We start from the raw sequence: 15,977 nt of genomic DNA on the forward strand, positions 1-15,977 counted from the left end.
GATTCCTGGGGTTCCTGGAGGTCCCTGTGTTAGGCCATTGTTTCCACGGAGGATGTGGAGGACCTGTACATATTGGGATTAATGATAGCAGGTATGCTGCTGATTGGGGCTGGAGGCTTTCTGATCTATTGCAAAGTTGAGAAGACGCTAGCAGCTGCATTGGGAAGGCTGCCTATCGTCACTGAAGGACTGTGCCGAGCTTTGAACGCTCAGACTCATGTGATAAACGAACTCAAGAGTACGCAAGTCACGACTCTTGAACGTTTACGCGGAATTGAAACCATCTGGAGAATATTAGAACTTGGTTGCAAAGTTAAAATCTTGGCAATAATGGAGCAGCATTGGAGATCACAGACACTCAAGGTCGACAGATAAAGCTGAATTACCTGAACGAAAACAAACTTAATCTACATTTCGGATTTCCAGACACCCAGTCGCCAAGGCTGGTGTTTTGTCTTCAACTCTCCTGGATGTGATTGAGATATGTTGTAAACTGTCTGTGCTAATGCCTCAATGTGCCTGAGGTGGATTTTTTTTCTAATTACAGACTGTAATTGTCTTTTTTTCCTCCTCTCCTCACCTCTTGTTGTCCTTCTTTCCCCCACACTTCTAAGTAATTTCATTGTACCTGTTACAATGACAATAAATGCCATTCAATTCAATTCAATTTTAAAACTTTAAAGGATTTTCATTTTGAACTTTGTCTGTCGTGAAAACGTACAGTGCCATTCCCCAACCAGTTGTATGATGAATTCAACGACCACCTTCAAGTGAATCCATATCTCCACATGCAGCTGTCGTGGTTTGTGTCGGGAAGAAACGCAGCAGTGTGACACGATACGACTGGACAAAAAGACGATCCCAGGCTGAGACCTCTCATTCCACGTTCAGGAGACACTTGATGGTCTTGGTGGGAATCCTCGGTTCGTTGTGCTCCATCGAGGCGACGCCTCGCAGGGGAAGATTGGTGACGACTCAAAGAAAGTCACAGCCGTGTGACTGGAACAAGATTCCATTTGGTTTCACGAATGCTCCGTCTCCTTTCCAAAGCAGCCCCGAAGGACCAGGAGACAAGACATGGGTTTCGTACTTCGGACAATGTTTTGGCACATAGTAAAACATTTGAGCAGCAGACGACAGCAGGATTACAGAATACAACTGAGACCAAACAAATTGGGACCTCAGAGGTACATTATGTTGGCAAGGTCATCCCGACTGAAATCACAGCTGTGCAAGTAGAATGTATCTCCGGGAGAAGTAGAACTCAATTTGTTAAAGCTTTGTAACGCATTGCTTCTCAGTGAATCAGCCCCACTCACTGAGTGATCACAGCTGTTGTAACTGAAATGTAAAGCTTTTTTTCGCTCCCAATCTGCCACAGTTCTGAGTTGCAGATATTTTTCCCTGCAATTAATGAAAGATAAAGATCAGGTCTTCATGGCAAAGTAGCACCGTGCTGCAGTGCAGAGAGAACAAGACCGTATGAGGGAACATGTGGGAACCATCAGAGAAAGCAAACATCCCACCCTGACACTATGACATTGAACCCTATGTGTTTACTCATTAACATGAGATGATGTCATGCTGTGAGGCTGTTATACCCCCCCTGCCCCACTCCGCCTGATCTCAGAGGTAACTTTAGGTTTACAGTCGCAATTCCGCTCCAGCTGTGAAGCATTCCAACATCCAGAAACTCTATAAACTTTGAGTTTAATGAGCAGCTCGGATAGCTGCTGGCCATGACTCTGATTCAGCTCACAATTGGAAGTATTTCCATCTCCATCTCTCCGTATCGGAGGTGTTTCTGTCTCCATCGCCTCTATCCAAGACGACTTCTTCCTGATTCATTTTGACGCTCACCTGTCTCGTCTCCATCGTAGTCTACCTGCCCTTCTTGTCTTTCCTTCCTCCGTGTGTCTGATGATGCGATACATTTCATGTTTCCCTCGTGTATATAAACCCCCGTTCAGGAGGTTAGTATTGGAGTGATGTGATCTCTGCTGCTGGTTCTTGTCAGGGGGTGATATTGAGTGTACAGACGAGAGTGAAGAGGGAAATGGAAACAAAGAGAAAAATTACGACGTACCAATCCATACCAGAGGCTGGCATTCACCCAGGTGACGAACAGCCACTAGTTCAAATGTCAAAGAATTTCCAGAATGGCAGGGACGCCTTCCCAGATCAAATGATATTCTGTCTCCCGATTAATACTTCAAGCTGCCGTTTTCCTGAAGGTATCCTGGAATTAATTTCAGAGCAGTCAAATCTGTTTGCTATAGAGTGCGACACCAACAACCTCGCGACTAAAGAACTGGAGCAGCGCAGCAGTCTACATGTCACAGTGTGGATGTTTTGGAATGACGCCAGCCAAGAGTCCCCGGTAGACGACACCATGAATCTGAATAGTTGGGAAGCCGTTAAGAAAGCCGTCCACTTCAATATCAGTGAAGCAGGAACACAGGGGCCTCCAGACAAGGTCCCAAGATCGATCTGGCCACCGGATGATGATCTCAGGTCAAAGTTGGAAAAACCACCACAATGCTGGCTGTCGATGAAAAGATGGTCCGTTCAAAGGAAGAAACAAGCCAAACCACATGAATGAGGACTTGTGTGAGACTTTAACCACACATGTTGTTTTCGCCTTTATTTCACTTTTCCTCAGAAACATACTCTTAGAAATCTGGAAGGCATGTTGGCCTCCTCCTCCTCCTCCTCCTCCTCCTCTTCCTCCCTAGGAGCCAGAACAAACACCCCCCCCCCCCACATGTTTCACTTCTACAGAAATTCAGCATAATGTCTGTTTCTTGGCCACAACACACCCACACACACACACACACACACACACACACACACACACACACACACACACACACACACACACACACACACACACACACACACACACACACACACACACACACACACACACACACACACACACACACACACACACACACACACAGACACAGACAGCCATCCGTTGTTTCATTCACGCCAACAGCGTCATTAATCAACGAACAGTTTTCCTCGCAGTCCTCTGCTGTCAAACGACTTTCTCGAATGGTTTTAATTCACATTAACTGGCTTTAGAGCACTTGGGGAGAAATCAATATGGAGGGGATGTCTGTCAGACTGTGACCATGTAATAGGAAATAATCCATCAATATTTACTTCCATCCCATCTATCTATCTATCTATCTATCTATCTATCTATCTATCTATCTATCTATCTATCTCGTTGTCCCTGATGACTGTTTCCTATCTTCTTTCTCTTCTCCACCGGAGCTCGTGAAGCTTCACCATCTCTGTTCACTGGTTCCAACTAGACAAAACCATTCCCACCGCTCTATACTTTCCCCCAAATCTATCCATCTATCTATCCATCCACCTCCTGTGTTATGCAGACTTTCAAAGCGGAGGTGCTTGGCGGTTGCCGGTGTTCTCTGCAGGTCACAAGAGGAGCTGGAAAATGTCTGTGAGGCCTCCTGACAGGCTTCTGAGCCGGTGATGAGGAGGTGACCCTCAACATGTGCTCAACAGAGGAGGAAGCAGCTACAGCTCCACTTGCTCCTCCTGCAGCATGGTTTGTACCTCACATGTAAATAAAAAAAAGTGTCTTTGCCTCCTGCAGGTTCTCACAGGAGATGTTCTTCACAATGGAACCACCAGTGAGACGGGAAGAATTCAAGTCAAACATAAACCAGAATCAGGAGTTTCCTCTGAATGTGAGGAACGCTCCAGCTGAAGCTGATTAAAAACCTGTCAGAGCAGTGCTGTTTCATCTCCTCCTCCTCCTCCTCCTCCTCCTCGTTCCTCACCTTGGAAGGAGGAGTTTTGGCCAGGAGGCGTCTCCTGCTCCGACACGTCTGCACCTCCCTACATGGCCGTGGGAGTCGTGGGCTTTGCGTGTGGAGAGCGAGGACGAGGACGAGGAGCAGCACATCGGTGAGTCTGGGAGCGAATGAGGAGCAGCAGTGAGGTGTGCAGGGATTTCTCCTGCAGGGAGCGAGGGAGGCGCAGAACACATGCAGAGGCAGACTTAGGAACATTTGTAAAATGTTTTTTGTTTTTTCTAGAGAAGGTCAGACTGATGAGTGAATGGAGAAGAAATGCTTGGTTGTAGAAAAAGAGCAGACATGTAGAAACCAGCAGAGAAGAAATGTTGGTGTGAAGTCAGCCGGAGTGAACTCATGATATTTATACAGAAACGTGCAGATCCAAGCAAAATGCATTCAAACAAATGAAGGGGCATGCACAGGAAGGAAAAGACATGAGTAGAAATGTGTCCAAATGAGCAAAATTGTGTGTCCATGCTACAGTTTAAGAATCAGCAGAAACACAGAAAACTGCTCAGGTGAAGAGCAGGAAAGCATCTCATTGGATGCCCAGGTGAAGAATGGTCAGAAATGTGCCTGGAAAAACTGCAGAAAACAGTAGAAATCTGCAGAAAAGAGGTGAAATGTGGAGGAAAAAATACGTTTGTGGCACTCAAATTAAGAAAATATGGAAATGCACAGAGACAAGAGGAGAGACGAGAAAGATAGACAATCTGTGGAAATGTGCAGAAATAATGTGATCAGTCAGTGAAAAAGCTTTTCTAGTTTGTGTGAAAAAAAAGCAGAGTTGAGCGTGAATGTGAGGAAAGAAGAGCGTCGACTGCATGTAGCAAATGAGCAGCAATGATTTGAAATAATAAAGAAAATGTCGAAATGTGTGAATGTCTTTGTTGTGGCGTCCCACAGAGGAATGTAACAAAACCAAAATGAGCTTTAATGAGCAGAAACACACACACACGCACGCACGCACGCACGCGCTTCATGTTCATCCATATGTTCACATTTGGTTTCATTCCTGCTGGACAGAAATTTGATTTAAGGAGGAGAGAAGAGTGTGTGTGTGTGTGTGTGTGTGTGTTACAGTGAGGAGGACTACTCAGAGTTTGGAGGTTCTGCAGTCTGAAGCATTCCAACATGAACAAATTAATCTGCTCTGAGTTGAATTCTGATCACTGAAATCTCGATTCAGTCATCAGATGTATTTATTTAAATGAGACTTATTCACCTATAAAATATTGTAATTAACATGAAAACCCAAGTGAATCAAAAACAACTGGAAACTATATGAAAGAGACAGAACTCTGAGAATGAATTGAGTTCAGATGAGGAAATTGAAGTTTCAAAGCTTCTGAAGTGATGTAATTGATGTGCAGAGCTACTTGATGAATGTGTGTTTACACCAGGTGAGACTGCTGCTGTCAGAACTCAATACAAATATATCTATGAAGAGAAATCCACAAACGTTGTGGTGATGAATGAAAACATGAGAAAAGATGATTTCAGAGCTGCAGTGAAATGATAAATCTACATTGAGGTAATCAGATTACTTCATTAATGACAGAATTTCTATTTTTGTCCTTCTGTGCAGTTTTAAAAGTCCTATTTGTTTCCCTGAGTCAAGAATACGGTTCCCCTCACAGAATGAACCTGTTTGTGTTCTTGTGTTTGAGATTGTCTCTTTAGTCTGAGATTGTCTTTAGTCTGAGATTGTCTTTAGTCCGAGATTGTCTCTTTAGTCTGAGATTGTCTTTAGTCCGAGATTGTCTCTTTAGTCTGAGATTGTCTTTAGTCCGAGATTGTCTCTTTAGTCTGAGATTGTCTTTAGTCCGAGATTGTCTCTTTAGTCTGAGATTGTCTTTAGTCTGAGATATTGTCTTTAGTCTGAGATTTTGTCTTTAGTCCAGATTGTGTCTTTAGTCCGAGATTGTCTTTAGTCTGAGATTGTCTCTTTAGTCTGAGATTGTCTTTAGTCCGAGATTGTCTCTTTAGTCTGAGATTGTCTTTAGTCTGAGATATTGTCTTTAGTCTGAGATTTTGTCTTTAGTCCAGATTGTGTCTTTAGTCCGAGATTGTCTTTAGTCTGAGATTGTGTCTTTAGTCCAGATTGTGTCTTTCGTCTGAGATTGTCTTTAGTCGACATTGTCTTTAGTCTGAGATTGTGTCTTTAGTCTGAGATTGTGTCTTTAGTCCGAGATTGTCTTTAGTCTGAGATTGTGTCTTTAGTCTGAGATTGTGTCTTTAGTTCGAGATTGTGTCTTTAGTCCAGATTGTGTCTTTAGTCCGAGATTGTCTTTAGTCTGAGATTGTCTTTAGTCCGAGATTGTCTTTAGTCTGAGATTGTGTCTTTAGTCATAGATTGTGTCTTTAGTCTGAGACTGTGTCTTTAGTCTGAGATTGTGTCTTTAGTCTGAGATTGTCTTTAGTCTGAGATCCTGTCTTTAGTCTGAGATCCTGTCTTTAGTCTGAGATTGTGTCTGTAGTCTGAGATCCGGTCTAGTCTGAGATTGTGTCTTTAGTCCGAGATTGTCTCTAGTCTGAGATTGTCTTTAGTCTGAGATCGTGTCTTTAGTCTGAGATTATGTCTTTAGTCTGGGATTGTGTCTTTAGTCTGAGATCGTGTCTTTTGTCTGAGATTGTCTTTAGTCTGAGATTGTGTCTTTAGTCCAAGATTGTGTCTTTAGTCTGAGATTGTCTTTAGTCTGAGATTGTGTCTTTAGTCATAGATTGTGTCTTTAGTCTGAGATCCTGTCTTTAGTCTGAGATTGTGTCTTTAGTCTGAGATCCTGTCTAGTCTGAGATTGTGTCTTTAGTCCGAGATTGTCTATAGTCTGAGATTGTGTCTTTAGTCTGAGATTGTCTTTAGTCTGAGATTGCATCTTTAGTCTGAGATCCTGTCTTTAGTCGGTGATCGTGTCTTTAGTCTGAGATTGTCTTTAGTCTGAGAGTGCGTCTTTAGTCTGAGATCCTGTCTTTAGTCGGTGATCGTGTCTTTAGTCTGAGATTGTCTTTAGTCTGAGATTGCGTCTTTAGTCTGAGATCCTGTCTTTAGTCTGTGATCGTGTCTTTAGTCTGAGATTGTCTTTATTTTGAGATCCTGTTTTTGAGATCCCACCGATATCAAGGCAAAACTTTTTCCATTTAAAAGTATCTTCCTAACACATGAAATAACACCAGAAACATGTCTGCCCACACGATAACATTGCAAACTGCAGTATTTATAGACATGGAAGACAAAACATGAACAATGATAATTTTGGACATAGCGTGATTTGTTAGGACCGACGACAGAACTGCTGCCTTGCGTCAGACCACTGGACTTTAAAACCAACAAAAGACAAAACAGCATGAACATCTGTCGTGAGGATCAGGTAAAAACTTCTGGAAGTTTTTCACCAGGTGATCGAGAACACGGCCAAACGGTCTTGTGGTGAGACCTCTAAGCTTGAGTTGGTCTGGAACTCATAAAAGGGAGAAAGACGAGCGAGGCTCAGAGAGAATTATCTACGAAACACCTGAACGCTCCTCCTGTTCGCTCCAATCATCCCTGGCTCAAGCAAATTTATGAGGATGGAGAGGGGTGGTGTAACATCAGCTCCGGGTAAGGGGGGGGGGGTGTTTACGTGATCTGTCTCCTGTGTTTACTGGCCCAGTGCAGACGGGACCGACAGCCTGCAGCCTTTTTTGGTCCGGGTTTACATTTCACACAGGATCGTTTTAGGGAGGATCAGCAGCCAATCACACCATCAAATGTGGAGGTTTGTGGAGGTCAGCGGAGGCGTTTGAAGCTCTGTGGAGGACAATGGAGGTGTGTGGAGGTTTTGTCACTCCTCCATCATACCAGCACAGCGTCAGTCCTGTCCCACAAAATACGATCAAATTCTTCACCTTTGAAACACTTTGCATATTTGTTTTTTTTTTTTGGTACTTTCATCCACTTTTCTTGATCTTTTGTTAATTTCGCACCCTTCCTTGTCCTCATACTCTTGTGCCATAAATTCTCTGATTTTATTAGTTCCATGTAACTTGGCATTGTTCTCTGCCTTTGCGCTGACTTTGTATCTCCACATGTTTAAAGATGTATGTTTTATTGCTCTCTTGTGTCACTTTGCCGCAGTCTGTGCTGGTTTTGGGCCTCTTCTTGTGTTGGTTGGTTGTCGGACGTTCTTTGTGCTGCAGGTGTGAGTCTGAGCCTGCTGTGGCCATTGCTGACGTTCCTTTGAGCCAGGCAAGGACCGCTGACTGTGGCTCTGTAGGACCAACATGTCTTTGAATTCTCCGTCTCCACTTCCCAGAGAGGGTGCAAGAAGAACCAGGGAAGAAAACCAGAAACGCTGAAACATCATAGATCAGATCTGGTGTGTGTGTGTGTGCGTGCAAAAGAGAGAAACAAGGAGTCTGTGGTTTCCTTCACTGTGATTGGTCCTTGTCTTTCTGCTGTTGATTGGTGGATCAATCTAAGAGGAGGAACTCCAGTTTTGAACATGTAGTTTGTCTTTGTTTGTTTGTTTTCCTGTTTATTTTTCCCGTCTCTGTTTGTCTCATTGTCCATTGTTCAGTTTCTTTTCCTGTTGGTTTGTTTGTTGTTTACCTCTTTCTTCCTCGCCCCCTCGTCGGTTGGTTCAAGAGGTTTTATTTCTATACGCGCTGATGTAATCAAGTCCTTCACATAAAACTGAGCCGAATTTAAATCTACTGAAACTCCATGATTGGACGCAGATGGCCACATTGCTTTCTCCTGTGCCCCGGGGCCCCTGGGGGCCTTTTGCTGTAGATGGACACTCCCCCCGCTCCTCCCGGGTCTGTTTCCAATCGGCGGTGCTCCAAACAGCGCTCTATACGTTAAAACCAACAAATTCCTGCGTTTGGAGCTCAAACGGGAACTTCTGCCTTTCAAACAGTGGAGTCAATAAATCACTGGGCTGTAGACGCCTGCAAAAGCAAGAGGAGGTGGGGGGGCGGCGAGGGGGGAGACGAGACCGGCCAAGAGGGTTAATGTTAAATTGACACTTTCACACGCGACACCCAACAAGCAGCAAGAAGAAACCTTCACAGAAAACCCGATTTGAACCTTGCAGACCGAAGTTCCTCTGCTCTCAGACGGAGACGAGGTCGCCTCCCCACAAAATCCAAACCCATTAGATAATGTCTCTGAAACGATACCTTAAAGGAACCCAGCGGGTTCTCCAGTTTCCCTCGCAGGGGTGAAATGATGATGATGAGCTGGAGATGTCTTCATGGAGCTGCTCTGAGAGACGGGAAGCAAAACCGATTAAAGAGGTTCTCTGAACGCTTTTCTTTTTTTTTACTGTTTCAAGATCTCCATCAGTCGCCACAGTTGTGACGAATTATGTTTCCTCTTGCGGCACTCATTTTCCCAGCATGCTTGTGCTGAATACTCCCACACTTTGTTTGGTGTTGTTAACGACACCTGCTCAACGTGAGTCAGGGTGGGTTGGTAGACCAACGCTCTCAGCTCCAACAGTGTGTGTGTGTGTGTGTGTGTGCGTTGTGAGGTGTCTTCCTTCAGCTCTGAGGCTCCTCAGACCCGGCGTTTCCCCTGTGTGGTCCCTCCGTTTCCCCTCGGTGAGCGCTCTGCGGCTCCTCTGCGCCACAGCTGCTCGCCCCTTTCCCTGCTTTTCTGACTAAATGAAGCAGGGGAGGTAAACAGAGCTGCAGGGTAAACTGTACTGAGGGGCTCCTCTACATCAGCCTGTCACAGCACTGATTAGCCTCACATGTAAACCCGACCCCCCCCCCCCCCCCCCCCCCCTCCTCCCCTCCTCCTCCCTGGCAGCTGATTAAAGGCAGACGTGTTGTTTACAAGGCAGAGCTCACGTGTTTCTACATGAACGTCCTGCCATTAGAGAGGGCGTGTTCACATTGGGCTGAAGGCCGCTTCGCCTCACCACTGTCAATTACCAGAGTCTGCGGGGGTGAACCCTTCGGGGTGCAGTTCTACTGGAGAACGTTCTAGGACTGTGATAAAGCAGAAACACTATTGAGGTCGCAGAGGAACACTGTAGAACTAGACACACACTGAGATCCGTCTCTGAGTGTGTATGGGGTCGTGATGGCACGACAAAGAAGCCCAGACATCTCTGTCCAACTTCCTCCAGCAGATCAAGAGATAGAATCTCTCCGGAGAGTCCCGGGCCGGCATGGAGCCTCCTGCCGGCCGGACGTGCCTGATAAACCTCTAATTGGAGTCGACCGGGGGGCGCCAACCACATAAACACCCTCAATTAGCTCCAGTTAGTGCGAAAGAGGAGGAGGAGCTCGACTTTGAGTTTCCCTCGGATGGCTGAGCTCCTCACTCTATCACGAAAAGTGACGCCCGCTACTCTCCGGAGAAAACTCATTTCAAAGTCCATGACCATAGTTGAGGGTGGGGTTGAAGGGTGTAGGTTTCAAACACTCTTGTCGGTCTCGGTACAATCTGACAGGCTGTTCAGAGGCATGGATCCGTTGTGAAGACTAAATCTCTTTTGGTCTGATTCGCCATGTGCTCCTCCTCCTTCACCTCCGCCCGTTTCAGCCATTTTAACCGTGTTTGCATTGATCAGCTGCTTCATTTATTATGAATATTTATCTGCCCTCCACTGTTTCACACTGATTGGTTTTGGGTTCTTTTGCGTATTGAAGCAAATAAGATCTGGGTTTTCAGATCTTCTTCTCATTAGCGGCTCCTGATGTGTTTTAGCTCGTCGAGCTGAAACTGCAGGAACAAGCTGCGAGTCGCACTGGGACACAAACAAGTGATTAATTCAAAGAGGTTAAATAATGCCAGTAACTCACCAATTTTAACGGAACTCTAGCCAGAAAGATGTTTTTTTCCAAATGGGAGCCAGATGTGGCGGCCACTATAGAAACATCTGGCACATGAAAAGCACAAGCTCAAACTGCAGGATGTGAGGAGGAGATAAAGATGCTTGCAGATGTCGGCTGAGGATGAGGCGGAGACTAAACTGGTGGTGTAAACCAGGTGAAGCGTGGACTGCATCAGGCGGGGGCAGCAAGGTTATCAGAGGGTATCTCTGCAAGGTCAAAGGTCACGTTAGATCATGTGGTCAGTGATGACATCATCGGGTGTTTTGCTCAGAGTTCACTTTGTCCTGGGAAAAACCCACCAAGTGAGGAATTCCAAGGTGGTTGGAGTGGGGGTGGGGTAGGGGGAAGGGGGGGGGGGGGGGGGGGGGGTCTGGTTTTCATATGACGTGATTTGCAGGACCCCCCCCCCCCCCTCCCCCATGGCTGACCTGCCTCCAGATGTGTAACACATCATTGTTCTGCTCTTTCTTCAGGAAGAAAGAAACCAGAGAAGAAGAGACATGGAGGGGGGGTGGGCTCTCCTGCTCAGCCTCGTCATGGTAACGTGTTTCCATGGTAACAGCGCACAGATGACAGGTGGGTCCGATTATGGAGGTCCAGACCAGCACAGACTGGATCACAGCCAGCTACACATTTATATACTTCACACACACACACACACACACACACACACACACACACACACACACACACACACACACACACACACACACACACACACACACACACACACACACACACACACACACACACAGAGGAGCTGGCGTTACCTGGATCATGTGATTTGTTACTAACCCACCTGAATGTTTGCTGCTCGTCACGATGACCCAAAGCTTCACAATTGCACAAAAACCCACAACTGCTTGAGCGCATGACACGCACACACACAGACACACTGTGCAACATGCTGCAACATGCCAACGTCAACCCACAAAATATGTCTGTAAGTAATAATCAAAAATTAGATAAAGACACACAAACAGACATGAAAGTCTTGTCATCATTGAAAGATTGAACAGCAAGTGATACGGTTGCTCTTCTGTTGAATTTCTTAAAAAATAAATAAATAAATAGAGAGTAAAATCATATTTTTCATGATACTTTGTAAGTAAAATTTGACTTGCTGAATTGTCTTAAACTTTTATATGGGTTTTTTCAATAAACACAGTTGGTTACGTTGATGGAAAATAAATAAAAATACCAAGTTTAATTCCATATTTTACAACTTGCTCTGGATTTTATTATTAAAATCTCTGGCTATTCCTCGCTATTGCTGTCATTAATATTCCCACCACGAGAAGGTGACATTAACATAGTTCATTAAGAAACATATTTTTTATCAATAAAACTTGAATTTCTGAGGAACACTGATAAATATATATACTGCCAGAGTATATATAGACTTGGTTCACGGGGGCGCAGTATGATCGATGAGGCCGTTGCCTGATGAAGCCTGGAGCCTTTAGAACACATTCAACACAACAGAAACACCTTCACCACTGCTGCACTTGGGCTGTAGCGCGATTGAGAGACGCGGCGAGTCACTGCTGCTTCACGCAGCTTCACGCATCGCCCGCACGCTTCCGGTCGCTCTGAGCACCGCTCACTCTATTCCGGCGGCGCCGCCCGGTTCCCGCCGCTGACCGAGGCCTTCCCCCTCAGTCTGCACCCAGGAGGCGGTGGCCGACATCGTCTTCATGGTGGACGGCTCCTGGAGCATTGGCACAGAGAACTTTGAGCAGATCCGCCTCTTCCTGCACTCGCTGGTGAACAGCTTTGACGTGGGGCCCAACCACGTGCGCATCGGCTTGGTGCAGTACAGCACGACGCCGCGCACCGAGTTCCTGCTCAACACCTTCCAGGACAAGCAGGACATCCTGCGCTACGTGGCCCGGCTGCCCTACATGGGCGGCGGCACACATACCGGACTGGGCCTGAATTTCATGCTCCAGAACCACTTCGTGGAGGCGGCGGGGAGCCGGGCCCACGAGCAGGTGCCACAGATCGCCGTGGTGATCACCGACGGGAAGTCGCAGGACGACGTGGCGCTGTACGCCGACGAGCTGAAGAAGAAGGGCATCGTCCTCTACGCCATCGGCATCAAGGACGCAGACGAAGACCAGCTGATGGAGATCGCCAACAAACCGCACAGCCAGCACGTGTACAGCGTGTCCGACTTCCAGGCGCTGCAGGGCCTCTCCCAGAGGATCGTGCACACGCTGTGCACCACTGTGGAGGAGGCCAAACGCCAGCTGCAGCAGCTCAGCCCAGGTAACCTCACCTGAGGAGGAAAACATGGCCGCCTGCAGAGCGCCTCCGTTAAAAACACCCAGCAGATCTCTGAGCCGAGTCAGCTGAAGGACACTCGGACATCAGGTCCAAACACGTCAATGAAACAGGTGATCTGCCTCCTCGAGGGGACACAGGTAACACCACCTTCCCTTTGGAAGTTTAACAGCTGCACACAATGTTTTGTCAGTATGAGTGGTTTACTCACACAGTCTGACATCATTTTTTTTTTTTTTACGAGCCCCGTCTACTGCACCACACGGTGGGACAGCTGCTAACAGCCGTCCGGTTTCTTCTGATGGATTTGAAATGAATTGGTATTCAGCGTAGCAGTCAGACCGGGACGTACCTTGTGTGAGGTTACATTTCAACCTCGTCTCCGGGCTAGTTCCAGCTTTAATGAGGAGCCCTGCAGAGTTTGTGGATTGAGTGAACCTTGGGTTCCTGTGGTGTCTGTTGAGATGTTTGCATGCGGTTATTTCCGAAACTGTGTGAAGTGTTTTAGTACCAACTGAGGACTGATGATTTTCTGCTGGTTCAAAGAGGCCAGTTAACTTTAATGGCTGACTCACAGCTGTACCAGCAGTTTATACAGTCCTCTCACTCAATTTACCAGGGAGTCAAACAATTCCACAAACAGACACCTTTTAGACCAGAAAGCACTTCTGGAAATAATATATTCATAAAAAACAAATCCCTGATTTCCGACTCCAATATGACTCCAAGATGGTGTGGCCACGTGTTGCCTGAGGTATGTTTGCTAACCATTTTACTTTGAAGACTTTGAAGTTACCTTCATATATAGTTTTCAGTCATTATACCTTTACATTTGTTTTATTCTCTACTTCTTCCTTTTTTGGTCATTTTATTATTTAAATGTGCTGAAAAACAGCCAGAATATCAATTTGTGCATCTGTCAGTCTATCTGTGTCCGATCATGTTAAGTTCTCTTGATTCTGCAGATTCTGACAGTCTTTCCTCTCCGCACTCTCAGAATGTGCCAAAGCGAGCGTGGCCGACATCGTCTTCCTGGTGGACGGCTCGTCCAGCATTGGCACCACAAGCTTTCAGGAGGTCCGGGTGTTCCTGCGTAGCTTCGTCTCAGGTCTGGACATTGGAGGAGACAAGGTGCGAGTTGGTTTGGCTCAGTACAGTGACGACCCGCACGAGGAGTTCCTGCTGAAATCCCACTCAGACAAGAAGAGCATGCTGGATGCCATAGACAACTTCCCCTACCGTGGGGGAAACACGAACACGGGCAAGGCCATGGACTTCATCCTTACCCAGTACTTCACTCGGGATGCTGGGAGCCGCGCTGAGCAGCGTGTACCTCAGTTCGCCGTCGTCATCACGGACGGCGACTCGGCTGACGACGTGGTGGCGCCGGCGCAACGCCTCAAGCGGCACGGTGTCATCGTGTTTGCCATCGGGGTGGGCCAGGCCAACCTGAAGGAGCTGGAGTCCATCGCTAACCGGCCGCCGCAACACTTCCTGCTCACCATTGACAGCTACCAGGCGCTGCAGCGGCTGACCGACGGCCTGCTGCAGACTGTCTGTCTATCCATGGAGGACCAGAGGCAAGGTGAGGGAAGAGCCTCAAGAGGCTTTCGCATGCCGTCATCTGGTCAGGACATACATCACTGCTCTATAAAATTATGCTGCCACATGATGGTCTGTGCAGTCAAAAGAGGTCTCAGACCCACTGCAATAATGCTGAGTCACTTTGAGCAGGTCAATGCTGAACAAAGCTGAACAATATCAAGCAATGCTTAGTAGTGCTAATTTAAAGCAACACATTTTCGTGCTGAATTATGCTTTTTGAGGCTAAAAACATCTGACCAATGATGAGCAACCTACAAATGCTGAGCTATGCTTAGTAAAGGCAGCAGTGTGAACAATGGTGAGTAATGTCTGCTGCTGCTTGATGTTGAGGAATGCTTATTGTTGGTTGATCTTGTTGTGCTGAGTAATCCATAATAATGCTACTGCAGTTTGATCCTTATTAATGCCAAGTCTTTCTTAATAACACAATACTCAGCAATATATAGTAAGCTCGAGGAGTAATTAGTAATGGTGAGTAATGATTTATAATGTGAATTTAAGCTGTGTTGTTGAGCTTTGACGTGGTCTTATCTTATCTCTGCATCTTGTCTGGTTCCTTGCAGCTTTGGCAGAGAAGTTCACCGATATTGTCTTCCTGGTGGACAGCGGCATCACGACGGCAGAGTTCCAGCTGGTTCGCAGTGTTCTGTTGCGTTTGGTCAACCAGTTGAATGTGGGTGCCATGGCTCACCAAATCGGGGTGGCTCAGTATGGCGCAGACACAAAGGTGGATTTTTATCTCAACGCTTTCAAGACCAAAGAGGAGACACAGGCGGGCATGCGGCGCTTCCGCCAGCGCCGAATCCAACCCAACGAGCCACGCAAGCTTGGTGCTGCGCTGCAGTACGCTGCCACAGAGTTGTTCACCATTGAGAGGGGGAGCCGAGCCGAGCAGGGCTACCGCCAGTTCCTGGTGGTCCTGAGCGGGAAGAACTCGGACGACCCAGTTGACAAAGAGGCGCGTCTGCTGAAATCTGAGGGCGTGACCGTGGTGGGCATGAGCGTCGGTGCCTCCATGAGTGAAATTCGCTTGATCTCCACTGCGCCATACAGCTACCCGTCCATCACCACCGCAGTGCCGATACTGAAGAGCATCTTCGAACGACAGGAAATGGAGAAGAATCTCACCGGAGGTTAGGGCAGCATCCTTCCAGTTCATACTCACTCTCATGGCAGCTGTTGTTTTTTTTTAAAGTCTTTCCCCCATTTAAAAGTGTTATTTTGAAAACTAGTTTCATGTGGTTGTATGGCAGTTTTGTTCTTGTTCAGACTAAGTAGTTTCGTACTAGTTTTAGACCAATTATAAACTGCTGTCTGTATTGATGTGGAGCAGTTTTCAACTAGTCTGACCATGAACATGCCATTCTTTGAGTTTGAGATAAAGATTGCTTAAAGACATGTAACTTAACGGTAGCCACTAAC

At 46.6% G+C, this 15,977-nt stretch overlaps 1 protein-coding gene across 1 annotated transcript in view; it reads left to right on the top strand.

The window, feature by feature from the left end:
• Window positions 1–11,164: 11,164 nt before the first annotated feature.
• Window positions 11,165–15,977, top strand: part of col6a4a (collagen, type VI, alpha 4a) — a gene marked incomplete at its 5' end in the record, with an annotated part of 28,441 nt that continues 23,628 nt past the window's right edge. Inside the window, 4 exons of the mRNA XM_080500670.1 lie at window positions 11,165–11,240; window positions 12,327–12,935; window positions 13,948–14,535; window positions 15,119–15,688. Coding sequence (XP_080356796.1) covers window positions 11,165–11,240; window positions 12,327–12,935; window positions 13,948–14,535; window positions 15,119–15,688 — 1,843 coding nt within the window. The remainder of the gene's footprint in view (window positions 11,241–12,326; window positions 12,936–13,947; window positions 14,536–15,118; window positions 15,689–15,977) is intronic.

This window comes from Blennius ocellaris (assembly GCF_963422515.1).
Source record: "Blennius ocellaris genome assembly, chromosome: 8".
Classification (NCBI taxonomy): Eukaryota; Metazoa; Chordata; class Actinopteri; order Blenniiformes; family Blenniidae; genus Blennius; species Blennius ocellaris.